General features: G+C 33.8%; 3 protein-coding genes and 1 non-coding gene across 4 annotated transcripts; all 4 read right to left on the reverse strand.

Annotated features, from left to right (window-relative positions):
• Positions 1-96: 96 nt before the first annotated feature.
• Positions 97-4,568, reverse strand: LOC25483820 (uncharacterized). Its single transcript, XM_013612533.3, has 12 exons — positions 4,047-4,568; positions 3,567-3,631; positions 2,746-2,818; positions 2,574-2,592; positions 2,327-2,446; positions 2,026-2,095; positions 1,531-1,574; positions 1,396-1,437; positions 1,204-1,263; positions 817-884; positions 621-678; positions 97-511 (listed from the first exon to the last, which is right to left on the reverse strand). The coding sequence occupies exons 1-12, from the start codon at positions 4,343-4,345 to the stop codon at positions 422-424; spliced, it is 1,008 nt and encodes a 335-aa protein (XP_013467987.2). The 5' UTR covers positions 4,346-4,568; the 3' UTR covers positions 97-421.
• Positions 4,569-12,757: 8,189 nt separating this feature from the next.
• Positions 12,758-13,426, reverse strand: LOC25483821 (protein BIC1). The gene has a single exon (XM_013612534.3). It carries the CDS (start codon positions 13,282-13,284, stop codon positions 12,874-12,876), a length of 411 nt encoding a protein of 136 aa, XP_013467988.2. The 5' UTR covers positions 13,285-13,426; the 3' UTR covers positions 12,758-12,873.
• A 1,499-nt stretch (positions 13,427-14,925) lies between these two features.
• TRNAL-UAA (transfer RNA leucine (anticodon UAA)) lies at positions 14,926-15,008 on the reverse strand. Its single transcript has one exon. It is a non-coding gene; the product is annotated as a tRNA-Leu (tRNA).
• Positions 15,009-15,466: 458 nt separating this feature from the next.
• Positions 15,467-21,096, reverse strand: LOC25483823 (cell division protein FtsZ homolog 2-2, chloroplastic). The gene is made up of 8 exons (XM_013612535.3): positions 20,970-21,096; positions 19,987-20,733; positions 18,522-18,821; positions 18,329-18,419; positions 17,996-18,120; positions 16,850-16,942; positions 15,954-16,019; positions 15,467-15,873 (listed from the first exon to the last, which is right to left on the reverse strand). The coding sequence occupies exons 2-8, from the start codon at positions 20,629-20,631 to the stop codon at positions 15,739-15,741; spliced, it is 1,455 nt and encodes a 484-aa protein (XP_013467989.1). The 5' UTR covers positions 20,632-20,733; positions 20,970-21,096; the 3' UTR covers positions 15,467-15,738.
• Between the last annotated feature and the right edge of the window lie 1,976 nt (positions 21,097-23,072).

Raw genomic sequence — 23,072 nt, forward strand, 5'->3', positions numbered from 1 at the left:
TAAATATTAAATTCAAATATATAGAAACTAATCAATTAATTTATGCAAGATTAACATGATAATTTTACTCATAAATAAATTGTACACAAGTTATAGTTGATGGCCTTGTAGGACAACAAACAATGAAGACTGAAATATATACACTTGTAACCCACAGTTTTAACTTTTAAGACCATTGTATAACTTTATTATTGAGGCACTTGAATCCTCTAATTGATATTTTTCTTCTGTAGTAACAAGTTGATTTACCTCTGTTAAGAATCAATCTAAATTTTACAAGAGGAAATGTAGGTCTCAAGAGAGAGCCAGACATAACATGAGACTGAGTTAAAGACCCTCATAAGCCTCACAAAAATCACTTACTGAAGATTGCAAGTTTATTTTTGTTTGATGAAAGTGATATTAACATGTAAATGCATCACTAAAGAGTGTAAGTTGCTCTAATGTACTCTATAATTTCTGCACTCTCAAACATTTCTACTCCAGTGTTTGGATCTTCCAAGAAAGGTACCTGTGAACCATAATTAACCATCAGAATTAACATCATCTATTAACAAATACCATGTCATGAAGCTTGTAAAGAATGTGTATGTTTGCAGAAATTGGAATCGATAAAATACCTGGAAATTTCCAGTTTTCTGATATAGAATATTTCGTTTTGGGCTACCCCTAGCACAACTACAATGAAAATATTAAAGTAACATGAAAAAACAAAAGTTGATGAGATATGCGTTATATCACCGATAAGATTAAACTAAGAAATTCATATCAATGCAGGGAAAAATCATATGGCTAGTAAAAAATTAAGAAACTTACTTGACAAGCAAATGTGGCAGCTCCAATTCCACAAGTACTTCGCGTACAATTTTGCAGAAAGGAGATCCCTGAATAAATCATATCAGTGATACAGTTAGTTAGTTAGTTACTAGTAATATTTTGATACTAGTTTGTTTGCATATAAAAAGGCTTGATATAACCACTTTGCAATCACTTTACACATTCAATCAAATATAAATTTTAGTTCTCTCTCAATTCTCTGATTACTTATCAGTTAACCATGTTTTCAAGTATGTAACATAAAGAATTTGTAGCACTAGATAAATGATTCATTGTCATGAATGCCAATCTACAACTTATAATCTAGTAATGGTTGAATTTGTTCAGTAAGGATTAGGATGCATGGTTTGCATGTTGTGGACCAACCTCATATGCCCATAATTTAAGTGGCTTTGGTGGTAACTTTGATGGAGTATATGATGTTCCCTGAAATTTCAAAAACAATGAATACTTATTAGTATTCTTTGTAAGTTAAATCTCATTGAGTACTTAATATTGAAATTAATGTATAAGTAATCCCTTCCATTACACAGCAAAGGGAAATAAATCAGATATTACCTTTGTAATACGACCAAGCATAGCAAGACCGCAAGTCAATGACTGCGAAAAAATATAGTTTGACAGTTAAGATCAATGATACACAGTTCACCTTTCTGGTGATAAAAACTAATGATAGTGGTGTCAGGTTCTAACCGTTAAAAATCCAAGTGATAAAGTAAGAGGAATGTTTCCATCACCTACAGAACAGATAATGAATATCAAAACACTCGCAATAGGATTATTTTTGGTGAAGACTGCAATACTAGTAATTTCCAGAACCTATAAGGATTACTAATGCTGTACAAAATGAAGTATTTTTCTCACAATGTTATGGTGCTTAAACATATATATGCTACATGCTGCTTATGTTACAAAATGATTCCTCTTCGTATGTAGTAAAATACACATTTCTGAAAAGTATGGAAGCTAATCTCTTCTCTCAGACACGTAATTTATTGGACAAAAGCTCGTGTATGACATCGCCTAGAAGATAAGACCTAAATAGAGCTTATAAAACTTGAGCAATCCTGATCTTATGAACCGATTTTGTAGGGTTGAGTTAGACTAAAATCTGACACATGTTATTGTGATGAGAAAGACTACAAAACAAAATAATCCAATAAAAAAGATATATCTGAAGAAACTAACCATATGTTCCAACCAAATACTTAATTATTTCGTCTGACTCATACATCGCAACGCCAGTATTTGGGTCAACCTAAAACAAGAAAATTGTTATTTACTTAATCAGAGACACCAAATATTTAATAACCATCACAAGGTGTGATAAGCAAAGATGCAAGATGGATTCATGAACAACTACTGGATAGATTTTGCATTAATTTCATTGAAGAAGTTTAGCTTAGTGACTGGTTATCCCATCTATTTCAGGATGCCCAAAAAATCAATACAAGAAACTACCAATTTTGTTTTGAGGAGACAATCTTACCATGTAAGGGAACTGTGTTTTACCACCCATCTGAGCAACCTTCGAACGAAAATTTGGGCCGTTTCTCGGGCAAGGATAGAAAAGAATATCAAGGTCCAAAACAGCAACTATTTCTCTAACCTGTACAGTCAAAATATTAAGCCACAACAAAAAGAATGTCATCTAGTTAAATACAATACAAAAATGATCTGCTGAGAAATTTCTTCAAAAAGAGTTAACATCAATCCTACAAAACAATAGACCATACCTTTCTACAAAATGGACAGCTGCACCCGATCCACGAAGAACATTATTAAATAAGAAAACAAAATATCAAATAAGTATATTCCTTAAACTTCATAATGGTTGTGGCATATAAAAAGCCATATTGTTAATGTAAAATTACAAAAGAAAAATATTGAGAGGGAAGTATGAAATACCTTTCAAATTCATATATCTCAATGGGCTTCGCTGGTCGAGCGCCTACCTTTGATGTTTCTTTTACTGTAATGCCTGAAACCACATTACTAATGTTAACAAGGAAAAAAGAACAAGAATTAATATAAAAATAGAGAGGAAAGGGAGAAAATAGACATGTTGAGCATAAATATATTGCAAATGAGATATGTATTTTTAAAAAGTCCAAATTGTATATAACAGAACATATAAATCTGCCATACTAAAACTGCAGAAATACAATTATACATATTATTTCTTTAATGTGCAGATACACTAAGCAGCCAAATATTAATCATTAAGCATTTTCAAAGCACAAAGTGATTAAAATGGTGAATCCTAGTAATTTTCAGTTTGGAACTTTACAAGGACTTTAATCTCACAGACATGTGTGACTTTTAGCATCAGATAAATGTTTTAATTTCAATAAGACAGCCAAAAAGTCTTTCTTTGGAACCTTTTCATGCATGGAAAACAGAAAATTTTGTAGAAAAGTTAATTGAAAATCTACCCAAAGGAAGGAAAAAAAAAAGATTAGATAATATGTAATCATTGTTAATTTGGTAAATAATCTTCTTAGCTTCCACTGTCTAAATCACTCTTGTGACAACTAACCTAGTATGCAATGCATAAGAAGTGATAAGGTGGTTTAGGGGAAGAACATAGGAACCGGAGAGATAGAGATTGTGGGTTCGAATACCCTCGCGAAGTACTAATATTTCTAACAACTAATTAGTTGTTAAATATAAAACCTGGTATGCAACAATGAGTAATGAGCATTAAAATAAAAGAATGGAGGCACTACCGGAAATTCGAAAAGCATATTCATTTAGTGGAATTTCATCCTTAGAAACAACTGAGAATGAATACCTGCAAAATCACAACAAAAAGCAGAATTTAAATTTTGGCCAGGAGAACAACCTCAATAAATTAAAAAACTCTGCATATAAATCATGTTACATTGGTTGTTGGACACTTCTTTTATATGTAATAAAATTTAGATTGAGTCCTTTTCATATGAATCAATAATTGCGCAGAATCTTTCGTCAATCAACAGTAAGGAAAACTCCAATTCAAAACAGATTTCTTAATTATGATTTTCCACTTTCTACAACAACAACAATGTAGTCTTATCCCACTAAGTGAGCTCGGCTACATGGATCAAATTAAGCCATAATGTTCTATCATAAACCATAAATATCTTTTTAAGTGCTTCTGAAACTAGCCTATTCTATTCTAATTTCTATGCACAAACTAATAATACTTAAAGAGAGGTTGCACTTACCCAGAAACGAAAACTCCAGTAGCAAAGCGAAAGAGCAAGGGAAGGGAAGCTCCAAGAATCTCAAAAGTCTTATCAGATCTTATTGCAAATCGTTTAGGTTCAGGGGGTTTGAAATTTGGAGGAGGAGTAATTGACACTGATGGTGATGATGAAGTTGAAGTGGAAGAAGATGTTTCTGTTTCTGACATGGCTCTAATGCAAATTCTGTTTCTGGGTATTAGTTTTGTTCTGGGAAATGAAACGGGCCTATGAACTGAGAATTGAGAAAAACTCAGAGTTCCTGTTCCAGCCATGGCCATTACCTTGGAAAAGGAACAGTTTGTTTTGTTGTTGGGAGGTGAAGTGAATAGTGTGTGAGAGTTATGAGTGTGTATTTTTAAGGTTATTGTTTGGGGAAATGGTTTTGATGCCAATTTGTTTGGACGGTTAGTCAGTAACGGTATTGGAAAGAGGGAAGGCAAAGTAGTTGATCTATTGGCTACTGGTATTGCTCAACTGACTTGGCACACTCACAAGCACTCAAACCTAAATATCTTGTTTCGATGGGTGGGTTTTTATTTCATTGATGAATTTTGAACGATTGGTCAAAGTATATTCTATGCTTGAGTTTCCCCACGTTTATTTGTTGGTTAGCTTTGAGATATCAAAGCATCCACAAATACATAAATGGATTCCACTTGTACATATTAGATGAATGACATCCGGTGCGATTGTTTTAGGCATTTGTAAGCTGCGGAATTGCATACGCTCAAGTTAGTAAGAGCATAAGAGGGGGGTTTTAAGGTGTATAAAGTCCCCTTATATAGTGAGAGGTGCGGGATCGGTTTGAATGGGTTTCCCATGGTGCTTTGGACAACTCCCTCGCAGAGAGGGGGTATGGAAGGAGTAGTTGATCCAAATGCGAATTTGGGCCTGTTTGAGTGGGCCTATTGAAAATGGGCCTTGGAGGATTTGCTCGGTCCAGTTGTAACACTCCAAATTTATTTAGACTATTACTTTTCTCACTTTATGTCTTTCCTCGCACGCCCTATTTTTTTCTCAAAATACCCCTAGTTCGGATTATATAATCCGGAACCATTCTGGAATATATAATCCATAATGTTTTGTGGTTTTTGGCACTTCATCATGCTGATGGATGAAGATGTAAGTTATGAATAGATGGATCCGGATTATAAAATCTGAAAGATGTAAATCACCCCGTTGAAAGTCAACAAAAGGGAGTGGTGAATGATGGTTCCAGATTATATAATCTGGAATATCATAAATCTGTCCGGAATTTATAATCTGGAATGCATCAGTACAGAGGCAGGAGCCATCTGTTTTTGCTGAGCCTCTGTTTTGGCGCATTTTGCTTGCTTCCAAACAGACATATCATGCCGCTGACATGTTCTAACAGTAAATCGAAGTTATAATCATCAACAAAATATAATTTTGCAAACATGACATTAATCAAACGTAATTAAAAATTATTCAAGATTACATAACATTAAAAATTATTCAAATGTTTCATCACCAAAAATTATCCAAGATGTTCAAACATTAAAAGTAAATAAAATACAATCAATCCCTAATAACTACACCCCCAGCACCTCTGCCACCACCCCTTCCACCCTCAGTAGCTCCCCGGCGACGATAAACTTTCCCATCATGCACCTCTTTCAAAGCATCATCCAAATGCTGCCATTCCTTAGCCCCTTTCGGCACGAAACCAATTCTCATCACGCATAGATGTGGTCTCTGATGCGGCTCATCCTTCCGCTAAGTTGTAGGTACGCAATGTCTCCATCCTCCTGAGCAGCTCGCGCATCAAGGATCTCACGCTCCGGTGGCCTCGACACCGGTAACGGCATGTCATGAAGAATCATGCGTGGATGGGAATGTCGATAAAACCATTCGATATATCCATCTTCTGCCTCCACACCATGAACTGCAGGCTCTCCCAACTGCTGAGGTGTCAACGCATAATCAAGTGCACGGCGAAAGCGGTTTGTGATCTCTGCCAAATTAACATCAACAACTGCACTCTCAACCGGATGTCTTGGTATGGTCTGAACCCACCCAAATTGACGAAACACCCTCTTCGGCAGATATTTCACCATGCGCTCTCCGAATCTCAGCCATCCAGAGTAAAGGCAGACCCGCTCAAACTGATGTGCCTGACGGTGCTCTCCATATGGGGTCATGACAACCCTCGTAAAATCCAGCGCATCGAGATAGTTTATGTAGTGTAGGCCACAAACAAATTTAACATTACATAAACACACAGTTTCATAAATATCAACATCATTTTCACACAGATTAATATTAATTAAGTGAGTTTATCATTAATAAATACCTTGCCATCACCCGCCTTCCTGGCCACGTGCACATGGTACTTCCAAAGCAGGCCAGTCTCGTGTGGGCCACCAGGATAGTCATCTTGTGGCTCAGGGTCCACCACCTTCTCCTTCTTCTTTCGCCTCTGCCGTGGCTCAGCATCTTCCATTTTCTCGTCCATAGCATGCAACTCCTCCTCAAGCTCCTGCTCCTCCATGTGCCGCAAGCCCACAACAGGATGCTCTTGCTGCAAGTCCATATACTCTTGCTGCTCCGGCTGATGCTCGACATCAGCACGGCGTCCTCTAGCACCCCGACGCCTCGGAGGAACACCACCTTCATCCTCCAATTGTTGCCTACGCGCTCTCTTACGGGAAGCATGCCCTGCCTCCCTTACGTGCCGAGTATTAGATGTTGAACCTTCTGTAACATTCAAATTAGGGTAATCAAACATCACAAAACAGAAGCAAAAAAAACGTTATGGGTTTGTCCGGATTTTGAACTCCGAAAATTAACAATCTAGTCCAGAAATCGAACATACCTTACATGATGTTTGACAAGGGTTGAAATGCAGTGCTTTTGAGCAACAAAACTCCAAATTTGGACAAGATTTGTGGTGTTCGGATTTTGGGATAATGTAGAGAGAGAGAGAGAGAGAGAGAGAGAGAGAGAGAGAGAGAGTGAATGGTGAAAGTGAAACTGTAAAAATGGGGGTGAAGTTCCTTTTATACTTTGTAGTTGTCCGGATTTTATAATTCGAAAGGCATTTTCGTAATTTGCATAGGGTGTGCGAAAAGGTCATAGGGTGGGAAAAGTAATAGTCATTTATTTATTGTATTTTATAGAATTAAGTGAATAGCGTCTTAATTATCATGGCGATGACAATACATTTTACTTTGAAAATTTAATATGTCGTTGTTGAGAGAAATGAAGTTTAGTGGTTATTAATATTTTATGTGAATTAGAATAATGAAGAGAAAAATAAAATAATAAATAATAGTGATAGGAGGTGAGAATAGAAGTAATAAAATAAATGGGAGGAGCGGGGAAGTAAAATTGTGATAAGAGGGGAAGAGAAAATAATAGTAGTAATAATAGGGGGATCAGCTCAATTCCCTATTATAAATAGAAAGTCAGAAACATTATTGTTGTTGCACTTGAGAATCATAAAGAAGAGGAAAGGAGGAAAACCCTAAATAAGGAGTGTTGAACCAAAGCTGCATATAGGTCGTATCCAATTGATATTGAATAAAAAGTTTCAAACCTGTGTGTGCTGCACAGTTTTGAAATTAAGTAGTTCTCTAGCTAAATGGCCATGGATATGATTCCATGAAAGACTTCACACTGTCCAAATTTTTTTAAAGTCCATAGCAAACCTATGAGGTGTCTCACAGAAATAGAAGTTATATGGGTTTCCCCCATAGGTTGGGTGGATCAAAACGAACATTGATGGATCAACTTTTGGTTCCCCTCCTTCAGCTGCTATTGTCATCATCTTTAGGGATTGCAACTCCAACTTTTTGGGAGGTTTTGTTCAACATATTAGAAATGTAGTTTCTTACACTACTGAGCTTTGCACTTTAATGTTTGTAGTTGAAAAAACTATAGCTCTTATTGGAGCAACTTATGGATAGAAACAGACCCTCGGCTTCTGGTCAATGCTTTCAAGCATTCTAGTCACGTTCCTTGGAGCCTAAGAAATCGTTGGTACAATTGTGTCACCGGTGCTAGTGGAATTAATTGCTTGTGCTCCCATCCTTTTAGATGCTTTGTTAGCTAGGGATTGGTTAGGTTTGCCTTACACTCGACATTCTTTTGTATAAATGGTTCAGGCCTCTCCTACTTATATTTGGGGTTTAGGGTTTAAGGATTATTGTTAAATAAGTTGTTTGTCCTTACAAATATCTTCAATTTTGATTTTAATCACTATAAAAAATTTCAGCAAGTTTTGGTCCTTCAAATGTTTTTCGTCACGATTTTCGGTCTTTATTTTTTAATCAACTCGTGTGCCCTCTATATTTTTGAATGACTTTTTTAACAACTTCTTCCAAAAAAAAAATTAGAATTTCTTAACGAAATATAAATTCAATATGAATTTTTTAAGTGCTAAAAACTTAAAAATTTACATTTAATTCATCCCTTGTTAAAAAAATAAATAAACTTTTGTAAGTGAGGTTTCTCTAATGTACTAAACATGGATGCAGAAAATAATTCAAAATTTCAAATGATACACATGAGTTTACGGGTGCGTATGATTTGCTAAAAAATGAAGGACATGACATAACAACTCTAGTTGTCCAGTGTTTGATTTGTAAAACTGTTTCAGGTACAGGACAAACTGGAGGCAAAGGACAGGACAAAAACTCATATTTTTGTCCCTCACCAAATCACAGCACAACTTTTTGTCCCACGTAAAAGTTGTCTAAAATACCAAAATAGCATTTTGTCCCTCAAAAATCGTATAAAACAAAAAATTATTCAATGCCATAAAAAATTTGTCCTGTGCTGTTCTGCCTTGTGTTGTACTGTTCTGTCCAGTACTTGCTGTTTTGCAAACCAAACACACCCGTAATAAGTATGAATCAAAAGTCATGACAGAAAACATTTGGGGGACCAAAACTTGCTTAAGAGTTTTAGAGAGACTAATAAACCAAAATTTGAGATATTTATAAAGACAAAAAACATGTTTAACTCATCCATACATACATACATACATATACATACATACATTCATATATATATATAGTCAGGATCCGTTGACACCAGATGTCAACGGATTTGTTGACACCAGGTATGAACCGTTGATTTCTTTTGATCTAAAGGCTTTTATTTGTTCATTTAAAAATTCCATGTGGCCACTCTCATGTGATTACCGTCCCAATTCTCTATTGCTTTCTCTGCCATTTTTATGCCCTGAATATGTGCAATTGACATGTCTATGATTACGCCATCTTTCGATTTTAGTATCAAAAATCAACAACAACCATGATTCACTATCTATTGTTTCTAATTAATTCATAAACTCAATTCCCACACTTTTAATTTATTGATAAACTCAATGGAAGAAATTAACAACAATCATGATTCATGATCCACTATCTAATATTTGTTACATTGATACTGTGTAAATAAACTGAAATACCAACCATGGTTCATGATTCACTATCTAATATTTCTAATTTATTCATAAACTCAATTCCCACACCTTTAATATCATTTTTGTTTCGATTTCATAAATTAAACTTTGCATACATTTTTTGTTAGGATTTACTATCAATATAAGTAATTAACAAAGGGAGTAAAGATTGAACATTGAGAACGAATTCCCACACCTTTAATTTATTCACGACTGGATCTAGTGGAAAGAAAACAAAGCTTTCTAATGGAGTTTTAGTAAATTTGTTAAAAAAAATCCAAAGTGTTTGATAAAATAGCTACACACGGAGCTCATTTGGAGAACTCTTAATAGCCTTTGATTAAATAAAATAGAGGGTTTAGATTTGGTGTCAACGGATCCTGACTCATATATATATATATATATATATATATATATATATATATATATATATATATATATATATGTCAAAAATATTCTAGGACTTTTGGTTCCCAAAAAAAAAATCGTCTATACTTTTGGTCCCTTCTTTTAAGTCATGTCATTTGTACCCTACATATTTTTGAATAAATTTTTGCAAGAATGTTCAGAATATTATAAGAATCTTTCTCAAAAAAATAGAATTTTTAACAAAACATATTATTATGATGTTTTAAGCGCCAAAAAAATAAAATTTCATATTAAATTTATGTTTTGTTGAAAAATTATAATATTGTTCGGGAGATATGCTTATGATAATCTAAACATAACTGCAAAATCAAAATACAAAATTTTGAATGATACATATGAGTTGATTTAAAAAAACAGAGTACAAAGTTGTGATGAAAACATTTGCGGTACTAAAAATTGAAATTTTTTAAAGAGACTAAAACTAAAAGTTAAAATATTTATAGAGACCAAAAAGATATTTCACCTTGTATATAATCTCTTTTATCTTTGGGCAAAAAAGTAGTTCACTAGTGAACTCAAGAGCAACACCAGATCCCTTTGACTAGATAAATTTCTTGCTTGAGCTCCTCTTTGCCTTCCACCTAAGCTGCCCAGTGAAGCCTCATAGGGCAGGATATGATAGAGTCTGGTCATGGAAAAGATTCTCTTCAAGTGAATCAGCCCCTTATATCGGAGCACATACCTTCTTGTCTACTATTAGACAAGAGCTCACTTCAACTAAGTCAGTCATGTCTCATCGTATACCATTTTGTTCTGGAATATTGGGGACTCGCGGTCAATACCAAGGTGTAGGTTGGGGATACTCCTTCGATCTTCCCATTCATTTTCATTGTTAGTGGATCCCTCTTCTCCTAATTCTTTCCATTCTAACAACCAAGAATCCATAATAATTCTTAAATCCATAACACCATATGTTTCATTACAAATGTATTATTTTAGTTATGTGCAGTTCTTAACAAATGATTAATCGTATTGATTTTGATGATAAAACGAGTTTCAATTACTAAAACACTTTTATTAATTATAGTCAGTGGACTACTTAAATGAATTAAGATACTGAAGTAGGGGAAAAACAATTAACGCTTCATAAATTTTCTAAAGAGACGGTCGATTTGAGATAGAAATATTACAATTGAAACACGACTTTGTCTAACCTACAAGAGTAAATTGATTTTTCACCATGCACAAGTTTATTTTTCCAGCATTAGAACAATAATACTTTTCATATTTCATTTAATTTAATAGTAAACTTTATTTATCTAATGATGAAAATAACCTTATGCATGGTACAAATTTTATCTTTCTTGTGCATAAGAGACTTGGCCTTGAAACTTATAATGAGATCGAAAGAGTATATGTTAATCAAATTACAAGTATTCGTTTTATGTCTCTTCAAATTGTCAAAAGAAAAATATCTTATGTCTTTTCAGGTTGTGAAAATATTTATATTTTTTTGTTGCTGAAAAGGTTATACAAAAATAACATCCAGGCTTTTTGCAAGAGGAGATTACATTCTCTTTCTAGTCAATACATTTATGTTATCGCTTAAAATGTAATGTAAGTTGATAGTCAAAATGGTCTACAGATGAATTAAGTTTGAACTGAAATCGAGTTAATTGAATGAAGAATCAATTGAATTAGGAACATTCAAATACGAGTTAGTCAAATATTTCTCAGGTTTAAAAAGTGTGAAAAAGGTCGTGGGGGTGTAAGAATTGGTCGAAGACACATGAAACTAACAATTTGACCTCAACGACTCGTATTTCATATTTTTAGCTTAAGGTCGTAAAGACAACTATAATCTTGGAATCTTGATCGAAGAGAGAATGCTGCATGAACAAGGTACCAGAAAAGACCGTGAAGCATGTGGAACAATTCCAAATATAGGGCACCACGTGCACACAACAATGATCACAAACTATACGCATTACGCGCAAGTTTAACCAAACTCTTTGCAGACAATGTTCATAACCAATAAGATTATCATTATATGCTCTCAAAATGTTCATAACCAATAATATCATTTGTAAATCAGTGATGCTATATATAGCGAATTGTTTGTCTGGAAAATTGTCGAGCGTGTATTTTTTGAGTTAAAAGGAAACTGCATATCAAGTTGTTTTGACTAAATCTTGGAATTGGTGGAAATCACCTAAGTAGTGGTGATAATCAACCAAATACAATTAGTCGTGAATAGTTCGCGAGAATATCATATCCTTCACTGGATGTAGCATTTTCCTTTGTAAATTTCTTTTAAGAAATACTCTATCAATCAAACTATCAATTTTCTTGTATTATACCTTTATCTATCTGCATTCATTAATCTATGTTTTTCTTAGTTCATTAACTCTAAAAATCACAATAATTCCTAACACTCTTTGGAGGGGTTAAGAAACTCACAACCCAGTAGTCCCTTCATTGGCGTAATAGCTCGAAGTAAATTGAAATTGTTGAGAGTTATTAGCCGAATCTTCAACTAATTTTCAAGTTCGACAACAATTTAAAACTTAAATTTAATCATTTTACGAAAAAATTTGTCTTAAAAAAAGTAGTGGACAAATCACATAGTAATTGTGGATAAATCACCTGCAATTCGTCAATAGCAACCTAGGTTTCACCTAATACTTGTTTCCGTTAAAGAAGGAAACTTAATTGCAGTTTTTTGAGTGTGCTATTTAATTTTAACTATTTTCTAATCAAACATACACGCATAATAATATTATAAATATTTGTGTGATGAATCAATGTCTTCTTTTCTATAATCAAAACTCATACGGAGGATAATATATCAAATTAAAACAAAACAAAATAAAATAAAATAAAAGATCGATTATACAAAGATTGGGATGCATAAACCATCCACAATCAAACAATATATATAATATAACATTAACATGGTCATAAGATAACTAAACAAAAAATAATAGAAAAACAAAAGCACAACACCTATAGTGGAATCTGAATCCTAGTAGCTTCTTGAACCAAAGCAGTTCTAGCAGTCACAATTTTGCTATTAGAAATTAAAGGAGGATCAAATGTTGTGCAATCTATCCAATCCTTCAAGTACTCTTCTTGTCCCCACATATCTGGAATCCATACTCTTCCACCCATTTCAACTCTATGTCTCTTCAACCTCTCTCTTCCACTTTCTTCTTCCTCAACAATAGGCAAAACCATCTTCTTCAAATATGCTATTTCAATCTTTGTGTCATCTTCTTCTTCTTCTTCTTTGAGTTGATGAGGTTTCTTCATTTCAAGATCAATTAGGTCATGAGATTTAGTAGATGATTGGTGAGTCATTGTAGTAGTATTTGTGTTTGTGTTTGTGTTGTTCTCTTTCATGCAAAACAGGACCATATTGAAGAATGTATATAGTGTTGATATTTTAATTTCTGTGTGCTATGAATATTATTTTTGAGTCTTGGTTTTGTGTGACAGTGTATGGGGAAGAAAATTAAAGGCATGAGGAGAATGAAATGAGTGGGAAATTAGTTCACACGTCACCCCACAAGACAAGACTACGAGGGGTTCTTTTGTATGGTATGTGACAAACGTACGTGTCTTGTTTCATGTGGGACTTTTATAATGTGTGGTTTGGAATTTGGATGTTGGTTCTCAACTTGCAAAAATAAGGAATTTTCTATTGGAAAATGATATATATTGAAAGAGAGTGGTGAGGGATGATCGATACCTTGGATGGATATTTTGGAGGATTGTGAGGTTGACGTTGGTCTTCTATATATCATGTATTCTTGGCTTCTATTTCAATCAATTAGCATTGAGAATTTGATTTTTTGGTAGGGTATACATTAATTATTATATAGTAGTTTATGTCTTTTATTTTATTGAGAAATGTATGACAAAACTGTAAATGAAGTAGTAAAATTCTAAAAATAAAAAGCATTACACACCAATAATGTTGGTGTTGGTTGATAATATACATGTTTGAAAAAGTTTCATATTACTTAGAATTATAAAAGAAGAGGGATTGTTTCTTGAAGTACAAGACAAATAAAATGGTTCATTCACTTCTTTACTTTTTGGCTTGACAAGTATTATTTGCCACGAGACTGATTCTTAAAATGCAAGACAAGTAGAGAATGTCTATATATAAGGTATATTTCTTTGTTATGAGATGCATTAGTCAGAAACACTTTAAACTTGTATCTAACTTTTTCTTTTTCTTTTTCACTCTTGTGATTGAATGATGTGAGATGTAGTTAGGTATTTCAAATCAATGTTCCATTGAAAGAAACGGTGGGATAGTGTCTGGCTAATGATATTAATTTTAAAACTTCAGCCAAAACTATCACCATGATGAAGCAAAGCAATTTGGACTTAACCCTTAATTACATCTCTAAATTTGCAATGATGGACTAAGTATAAATATAAATTTCTTTCCAAATGGTTAGAAATATTCACATGCACTAAAAACATTGTGCACTGATCGCAATGAGAAATAATCTTTTCTTTTGGAAGAAAATAATCTTTGTTGTATGAAGGTTAAAATAATTTTCAGAGGAAAACATTTTTTTTTTTTTTGAAGAAAGAAGAAAACATATATTTATAGGAGGCAAAATAAAAGAATACATATTTGAAAGTACACGGCTTTAATATAATATAAAAACTATTAAATGTTTTTGAAATACATAAGTTATTTTAAATTTTGAAAATGTCAAATTTATATATTATTAAAAAATAACTAAGTGAATTGTACTCCTAAAAAACTAAGTGAAGTTTGATATCGATTAGAATAAAGTTACATAAAATTTGTATATTTTAATACATTTTAAAGATTAATAATATCTGTCATATATGTTTTTATTGGAAAAAATATTGACTAATATTCAACAAAGTATTATATCCAGAAAAAAAAATCAACAAAGTAAAGTTTTTTTGGTTACAAGGCAAAAAAGTAAAATTTAAATTTATAGTTCATTACTTAGTTTTACCTCAAAAAAAATTCATTACTTAGTTTTAAAAATAAAAAAAATATTTTGCAAGCTGTGGGGTTTGAACCCACGCGCACTCAGTGCAGTAGGTCTTAAGTCTACCCCCTTAGACCACTCGGGCAAGCCTGCTTTGAGTTAAGTTGAAGAGAGTTAATCTTTTATTTAATTATTTTTTTGAAAGAATGTTTTATTTAATTGAATAGTAGTTAACTTAAGGAAAAATATATTATTTATTAAGTTTAATTCAATTGATTTGGAAAAAAAGTTTCAAGTTTGACTAAAGGTGTTGAATAAAGTAAAGCTTGAACTAAATCTATATTGAAATGAAGAGTTTATTCTAAAGAATAATATGAGGATGAGGAGGATAAGGAGATGGTAAAATGTAAAAGCTTAATTGGTATCCTGAAAGAAAAATAAAGGCCTATAATTGGTTAACACTTGACAGATTATATGTTTCAAATGATTTCATATCAGTTATTATTATTCAATGAATGTTACTTCTTATAACAGATTACAATTATCTTGATGCGCAAATTTTATTTTATTTTTTTCCATAGAAAGGAAAATGTTCATGAAACAAGCTAAAGAATTATAACAAGCTCTAAGCATTAAGAAATATTACCTATACAAGAATACAAGGTAATTGACTTATTCAAATATGTCAACAAGGAAAGCATAAAAGCTGCAATTCTGCAAGAGTCTACATGAACAAACTGAAACTGTATGAACAACTCTTGAATAAAAGCTAAAAAGGAGAAAGACATTGAAGTAGTAACACCTTGACCAATGTTATTTATAACCCCTAAGTAAAAAATGATGCATTGGCGAAGAAATGCACAGAGCATTGGGAAGAAGAGTATTAAACCCTTGGATAGCGTGAGCGTCCTTTCTTCTTTAAGAAATCGGGGATCTCAAACAAACTACCATCATCAGAGAACGAGGAAGGTCGCCGATTGAAATTGATAGTTGTATCTCCCTGAGTGAGCTGACTAGTCTGTGTTTAGAACATGAACCAGAATTATGAGTCTGCATGACATGGATGGAGAGGGATAGAGAGGGAGACTTGAATTATACCTGTAGTGGCTTCTCTTCATCTTCCTCTTGACGCTTGAATCCGGTTGCAATTAATGTTATGCTTACCTATATGAAATCAAATGACATGGCTCACCATGTTGATCATATTCCATATGGATTTAATTCATTCACACCGACAATGTAAATATTTAACATTCATACTGATTATACATTCAAATGAAGTTTGAAAAGTATTCAATCCCAAATACCAGCTAAACAAAATATAACCGGAGAAGTTCACAGTACAAGATTTGAACTTGATCAAGTATTTATTTTTTCCCTTTGGTCCTTTTCTCTGAATATTACTTGGGTTTTGTGATCCATAACGTGATAAAACGACAGTCTCTATTCCTTTGAGGACGTGGTAATTTTTTTTAATGATTTCTTAAAAGCTACTACTCATACTTAACAATATTAACTCAACACAATGAGAGGATTCTCCTAGAAGATTTTGGGACTGCAAATTGATTGTTGGCTTTTTTCTGTACACAAATATTACAGTTAGTAGTTATGCTAGTAATCAGGGATCGAATCTTGGACCTTCTACTTATATCTCTTTCGATGTCCCTTAGCTCATTAACCAAGTTTATACACTACAATTTAAAGTAAACCATTTCAAATCATTTCTGAATTTCTGAATTTCTTTGCTAAACACTTATATAACTAGGAATGATTGCTGTGTATCTGCTTCTCCTAGGGATATACTGAAATGTGGTAAGTTGCACAATTCATAAATGGTGGAAGTGGCATATAATGCATGGGTGCATGATTTCTTATGATTAATGTCAAAGATTACATCCAGTAAAAAAATTATGTTAAGTGCATGACTTCTTATGATTAATGTCAACGATTACATCCAGTCAAAAAAAGATGTTAAAGATTACAGTTTAACTTACTTGACCAGTGAGTGAAGGATCTATTACTGCTCCAAAAATCAAATTAGCACTAGGGTCCACGAGATCGTAGATAACTTCTGCAGCAGCATTTACCTGTAAATGATTATATTAAAAACCATAGCATACAAAAGGGGCATCATTCATAGCAAGCCTGCAAGAGCATGATGAATTTCATAGACTGATAAAACCCGTAAAATCAAGATAATGAATTTAATGAATACTGATGCACTTGAGGGCTCTACAATGGTGGAAACAGAAAAGTTGAAAGGGATAAACCCTAGTGTGAACACTTCTACAATATTTCATGCTCCTAACCAACTTCTTCCAACAATATTTCGCCATGATTTCCCTACTCACCACTACCCCCCTTATAATAACATTTTCTGACATAATCACAAGGAAAGATACCCATGCGTCCCTATAACTAACTCTGATTCTCTCCCCTGGGTCCCACTTCCTTCTAGATATGCCTAGGTGTCCTATCAGACAGCAGATCATGAATCGCAACGCCTCAAACAAGTATTAGCTCCATTAAAAGTCAAAGTTCACAAAATGATTAATAGAAAAGTAAATCTATGGAAATTTATTCGTTTCAATAAGGAATTTGGAAATTTATTCGTTTCAATAAGGAATTTGGAAATTTATTCGTTTCAATAGGAATTCATTATAATTGATCTCTCAAATTGATATCATATCCACAGAAAGTTCATACTAATTGCAATATAAAATATGCAAGACATTATTCCGATGGAACCATGACTATAAGTTACCCGTGCAATGCACAAGTATTATTTGCAAAATTGGCAAAATTACATTAAGAGTCCTTTATCAATTTGGCAAAATTAGCAAAATAAATAAGATAAATAATTTTTGTCTTGGAAATTGTGTATTCTACTTTTTGAAAGTTAAAAAAGTGTTATTTTCAATGTAAAATTTGACTTTTCTTTCTACTTTTAGTTCCTTAACTAGTGCCCCGGGGGCACTGGTTAACAAGACCCATAATTTTATAGGAGCAGAGGGGGAAAGGAAGCCAAAATAACAACAACAAAGAGATAGAAAAAGAAATAAAATAAAAAATTAAAATAACATCATTGGCACAGCTGAAATATATACTTGGCAAAGATTAAAGCACAAGATCACCCTCACCTCATACAAGGTTAGATCACTCCCACCAGTTATGTTCCATACAATTCCAGTAGCCCTTTCAATACCAATATCTAGTAAAGGAGACTGAATAGCATTTAATGCAGCATCTCTTGCCCTTGTTTTCCCTTGAACACACAAAAAATGTCATAAGATAAATTTCAATAATATATGAAGTTCAAAAATTAAAAAGCGCTCATAATCCTGAACCAACAGTTGCAGAAAGGAGACTTAAATTGCACTTCAATATTAGAATAATGAAAAAAATAAGCAGTGTAGAATTGGTAAAAATTGAAATCTAAATAGCATTGAATCATTTTCAGTTTCCATACATACCAGTTGCAGTCCCTATCCCCATCAGTGAAGAACCAGCATTTGCCATTATAGCTCGAACATCAGCAAAATCTACATTTACCATCCCTGGGATCTGCACTCAGTAAGTATAATCAATGAGCATTATTGATTTTACTTATTACAGAAAGATAATGCATGAACAACAGGAATGCAAAGATCATTAGCAATTTCATACTGTAATAATATCAGATATGCCACGAACGCCCTGTCGAAGAATATCATCAGCAAGATTGAATGCTTCCGTTACAGGGGTAGATTGAGAAACTGCAGTTAATAGCTTGTCGTTTGGAATAACTATTAGAGTATCGACATTATCTCTTAAAGCTGTAATTCCTTCTTGTGCTTGAATGGATCTCTTTCGTCCTTCAAATGAAAAAGGGGTGGTGACAATACCAACAGTCAGTATACCCATTGACTTTGCAACACCAGCAATGATCGGAGCACCTCCTGTGCCGGTTCCACCACCCATTCCGGCCTGCAAAAGTTCATTTTAAGTTTCAAGTTTAGGAAAATGTACAAACAAAGAACAATTTAAAAGAACCGCAAGCACGTCTGTTCCAAATTTTGAAAAAATTAGGGTCCATTTACTTCTCATTTTTCTTGTTTTCATTTTCACTCTTATTAATAAACACAAGATAATGTAGATTCAATACTCACCTCACCATTTTCTTTTATAATTTTTTAAAATAGATCTAGCATTTTCAAAAACATTCAAAATGGCAAAACATTGTTTCATTGTTTCTAAAAATGCATTCTTTCTAGCTTTCCTTCCACCTTTTCTCTATCACAATTGTTCCCTACACAAGTCTTTCATCTACTTGTTAACAATTTAAAATGAACATATATTTTAAAAAATGAAAACTGAAAATATTTTTTGAAGTAAAACAGGGTCTTACATTCTTAAAGATATTATAAATATCTAGAACTGTTGATCCCTTGTCTTAAAAGGAAACTAATTATCAAAAAGCCGAATAGTAAATGACTTTATATTATTTGATAAATTTCCTCCTACACTATTAAAAGAAACACCACAAATGACCAAATTTGTATTCGATATCAGAGTGCACTAAGATTAACTTATGATCATAATAACAAACATTTATTACGAATTTCTTTTTGCATTTGACTACCTTGTCCCTACTGTATAACGAGGTATTACCGAACAGAGCATAAAACACTCATAAGTGTTCAATAGCAGTTATCAGTAGTTCAATCGAGGCTGTCAGTGTTATCGAAGGCAGATCGCAGTTCAAATTTTGCTATGCAGTAAGGTTACAGGGCTATAGGCTATAGCCTCTATTTGACACTTTGTACTAAATTGCATATTACGGATCACTGTGCTAAATTGCATATTATGGATCAATAGCCGTTTGTTAAAATTTCTGTTACATTGTAGTGTTGTAGCTACAATCTGACATCATTGGGCCAGGCTTCTAGCTCAAAGAGCTCTAGTGAGAGAGGACATCTAAGATATAAATTAAGTCAATGTTTGGGGGAGTTGATCCTTAACACATATACTAATATTTGTAAATCATGTAGAATGGTGTAACATTTAGACCGATAAATACTAAGAAAACTCTTAATGTAAAATATAATTCAATGTGCAGAAATTATAATTAAAGAAAAGTAGTTGAACATACTGTAACAAAGACCATATCAGCTCCATAAACTGCCTCTTCAATTGATTCTCTACTTTCTTTCGCAGCATTCATTCCAGTCTCTGGGTTACCGCCAGCTCCAAGACCTCGCGTAAGCTCAAGACCAATTTGCAGCCGGTTCTCAGGAAACACAGGCGACATCCTCATAGCTTGTACATCAGTATTAACAATCCAAAACTCAACGCCATGCATCGAACTCTCTATCATACGATTCACTGCGTTAGATCCACCACCTCCCACACCAATAACTTTAATCTTCGCTTGATTGTAATTACTCTCACTAGATATATCCCCTAAGCTCTCGGATAAATCCTCACCCAAACTAGAACTACCCTTTCTCGGAATATTCACGGTGCTACTCACCTCACCTCTAAGCATCGAAACCTCAGGATGCAGATGTAAAAAAGGGTCATGGCTATGATATGAACTACCATTATTGGAATTACTTGAACACTTAACTTGAACTAAGCTTAACTTTCTCTCACTACCTAAAAATCCAATTTTTCTATCAAAAATTTTCATGAAATTAACTCTCCTAGGAAATTCTCTTCCTCTAACAACATTAAACACCCCTGCTGAATTTATAGCATTGGAATGTGCAAAATTTGTTGACACACAAGTCACCATTTTGAACTTCAAAATTGGGATATGTAAGTCAATTTATGGAGAAAATTTAGATACTCAAAAGATTCAAACTTTCCATGTGCCCAGAAAATTTTCTTCCAAAACCTGTTCATTTAAGCAAAAATAAAAGGTGCCCATTAACATTAAACTATCATTAAGTCGCTAATAACAAACGGGTTATACACAAAAAATGAAATTGGTGAAATACCAAATAGTTGGTAATTCAGTAAATTGCTTTGAATTGATATGAAGAGTAGTTTCAGAAAATTATAGTGAAGAAAAAAAGAGTAAACAACATTGCAGATAATGAAGAAAGCGTAATTGGTTACAGAAAGAGAAACCTGAGAAGTTGTGGGAAGCCTTTGATAGGAAAACTACAAAGGGTTTTACAGTTAGCAGTAGCACGAACACCTTTGCTCATTGTTCATTTTTTTTTCCTATCCCGATAATTTATTTTAATTGAATATTTGTATTTTTTTTATAAAAGTTTTTTTTAAAAAAAGGTCAAAATGGAATTAAATTGAAAACCAACAAACATTCTAACATTCTTCTTGGCACAAAGTATGCAAAAAAGAAGCTTTAAAAATCAATATAAAAGGACACAATACAAGATAAAATTAACCGGCACGCAAACAATCAAAAGGGCACTGCCACCAGCCATAATAGCCTACATGATGTAGCGATCTTTGTCTTCAGCCACACAAGAGAAATATTTTTAACCTTATGCAGTTCAGACATAGTTTTTTCCTTATTGTTAAAAATCATATCATTTATTTCATTCCAAATGACCCAAACAGATATAAATCAAATTAAGTAAATAAAAGAGTGTAGCACTTTAGAGCCACTTGTCAAATGAGAATACTGAACACAGTGTTCCATAATAGAACAGGGGTCAACCGATGAGAAACCCAACCAATCACGAACTGGATTCCAAAAGAGCTAACCTATTAGTATTACGAATAAAACGTCAAGCAAAAACTGAAACATTCAAAGGAAGATCCTTATGTCAAATCAAATCTGAAACTACAGAAGGATGTTGCGCTTGCGAGCTATTGAGATAAAGGTAAGCACTATGGACAAAGTAAACCTCGTCCCGGTCCAACTGCCACACCCACTTATCGTTAGTATCAACTTGTAAATGCACATTAGAAAGAAAAATCGAGCACTCCCCAACCAACTCCTCCCACGCCAACAAACAACGTCACCACCTCCGAACCTCACCTCCATCTCCCAACATATAACACTCATGGCTGCTACCGACACACACTTATCCTCTGACACATCAAACAATCGTCTAAATCTATCACACAACAAAATATACCACATTCATGTGTCCGTCCAAAATAAAGTATATGCCCCATTACCTACGTTATGGGTCACATTCTCTTCAAACCAACCACCACCACCACCACCCCCCCCCCCCCCCCCCCCCCCCCCCCCCCGCCACGAATCTACATCATCTCCTTCGACCAACTTGACCCTCCTTTGCCCCCTCCGTCACGCGCCCACCCTCCACATCATACCACAACCCACCAACATCCTCCAACACCATTTACCTAACAGAGCAACATTAAACTCCTTTAAACGCCTTACCCCCCAAACATCCCTCCTCCTTTCTCATGAAAACAGAATCCCAGTTAACCTAGGAGATTTTCCCATAATCCTCACACCCACCCCTAAAAGAAACTACATAAAATAGAACCAATAGAGGAAATGATACTTGAAAGGGCTTTGAAGGAAAAAAAAAAAATAGCATATACAAGGAGATAAGACAAGATAGACTTGAGAATAATTAATCGGTCACCTAACAATAAATTTCTGCTACTCCACCCAAACAGTTACGATTAAGCACAAGTTCATAGAACAACACACGCCTCATATTACCCCCAATAGGCAGGCCCAGATAAACAAAAGGTAACTTCTCAATTTTGCAATTCAACACCGAAGCCGCCTCGGTTAACCAAGAATCATTTACATTAACACAAACCAACAAGCTCTTATGGAAATTCACCTTCAACCCAGACATTGCCTCAAACAAATACAAAATAGCACAGAAGATTCTAACATTCATCCATCTTTTACTCTCAAATAACAAGGTATTATCAGCAAATTGCAAATGACAAATAGTCACTGAATCAAGGTTACCAATGTGATATCCAGTGAACATGTTTTAATCTACCAATGATTTCATCATCACATGAAGTTCTTTAACTGCTAACAAGAAAAGAAAAGGGGAAAGAGGGTCGCCCTGTCTTAACCCTCTCTCAAACGGGAATTCCTCTATGGGGCTTTAATTCACCAAAATTGGTGTCGTAGTCGTACTGATACACTCATTAATCCATTTCCTCCAAAGACTCGGGAACTTCATCTTTCTCATGACATCATCTAAATACACCAAATCCACAAAATCGTAGGCATTTTCACAATCGGCCTTAAACATCAAT

Source organism: Medicago truncatula, chromosome 1 (assembly GCF_003473485.1).
Source record: "Medicago truncatula cultivar Jemalong A17 chromosome 1, MtrunA17r5.0-ANR, whole genome shotgun sequence".
Lineage (NCBI taxonomy): Eukaryota > Viridiplantae > Streptophyta > Magnoliopsida > Fabales > Fabaceae > Medicago > Medicago truncatula.

Bases quoted from the DNA above. Each gene is read 5' to 3' on its own strand.
- LOC25483820 (XM_013612533.3), bottom strand. From the start codon at position 4,345: ATGGCCATGGCTGGAACAGGAACTCTGAGTTTTTCTCAATTCTCAGTT. The intron at 1,438-1,530 runs GTTAGAACCTGA...ATTTTTTCGCAG, and splicing joins TATCACTTGGATTTTTAACG to TCATTGACTTGCGGTCTTGC. The intron at 512-620 runs GTATTTTATCGA...TATGGTTCACAG, and splicing joins AGAAAACTGGAAATTTCCAG to GTACCTTTCTTGGAAGATCC.
- LOC25483821 (XM_013612534.3), bottom strand. From the start codon at position 13,284: ATGGTCCTGTTTTGCATGAAAGAGAACAACACAAACACAAACACAAAT.
- LOC25483823 (XM_013612535.3), bottom strand. From the start codon at position 20,631: ATGGTGACTTGTGTGTCAACAAATTTTGCACATTCCAATGCTATAAAT. The intron at 18,121-18,328 runs GTATGTATGGAA...TGTGTGTTCAAG, and splicing joins GGGGATAGGGACTGCAACTG to GGAAAACAAGGGCAAGAGAT. The intron at 16,943-17,995 runs GTGAGGGTGATC...AATCATTTACAG, and splicing joins GTGATCTAACCTTGTATGAG to GTAAATGCTGCTGCAGAAGT.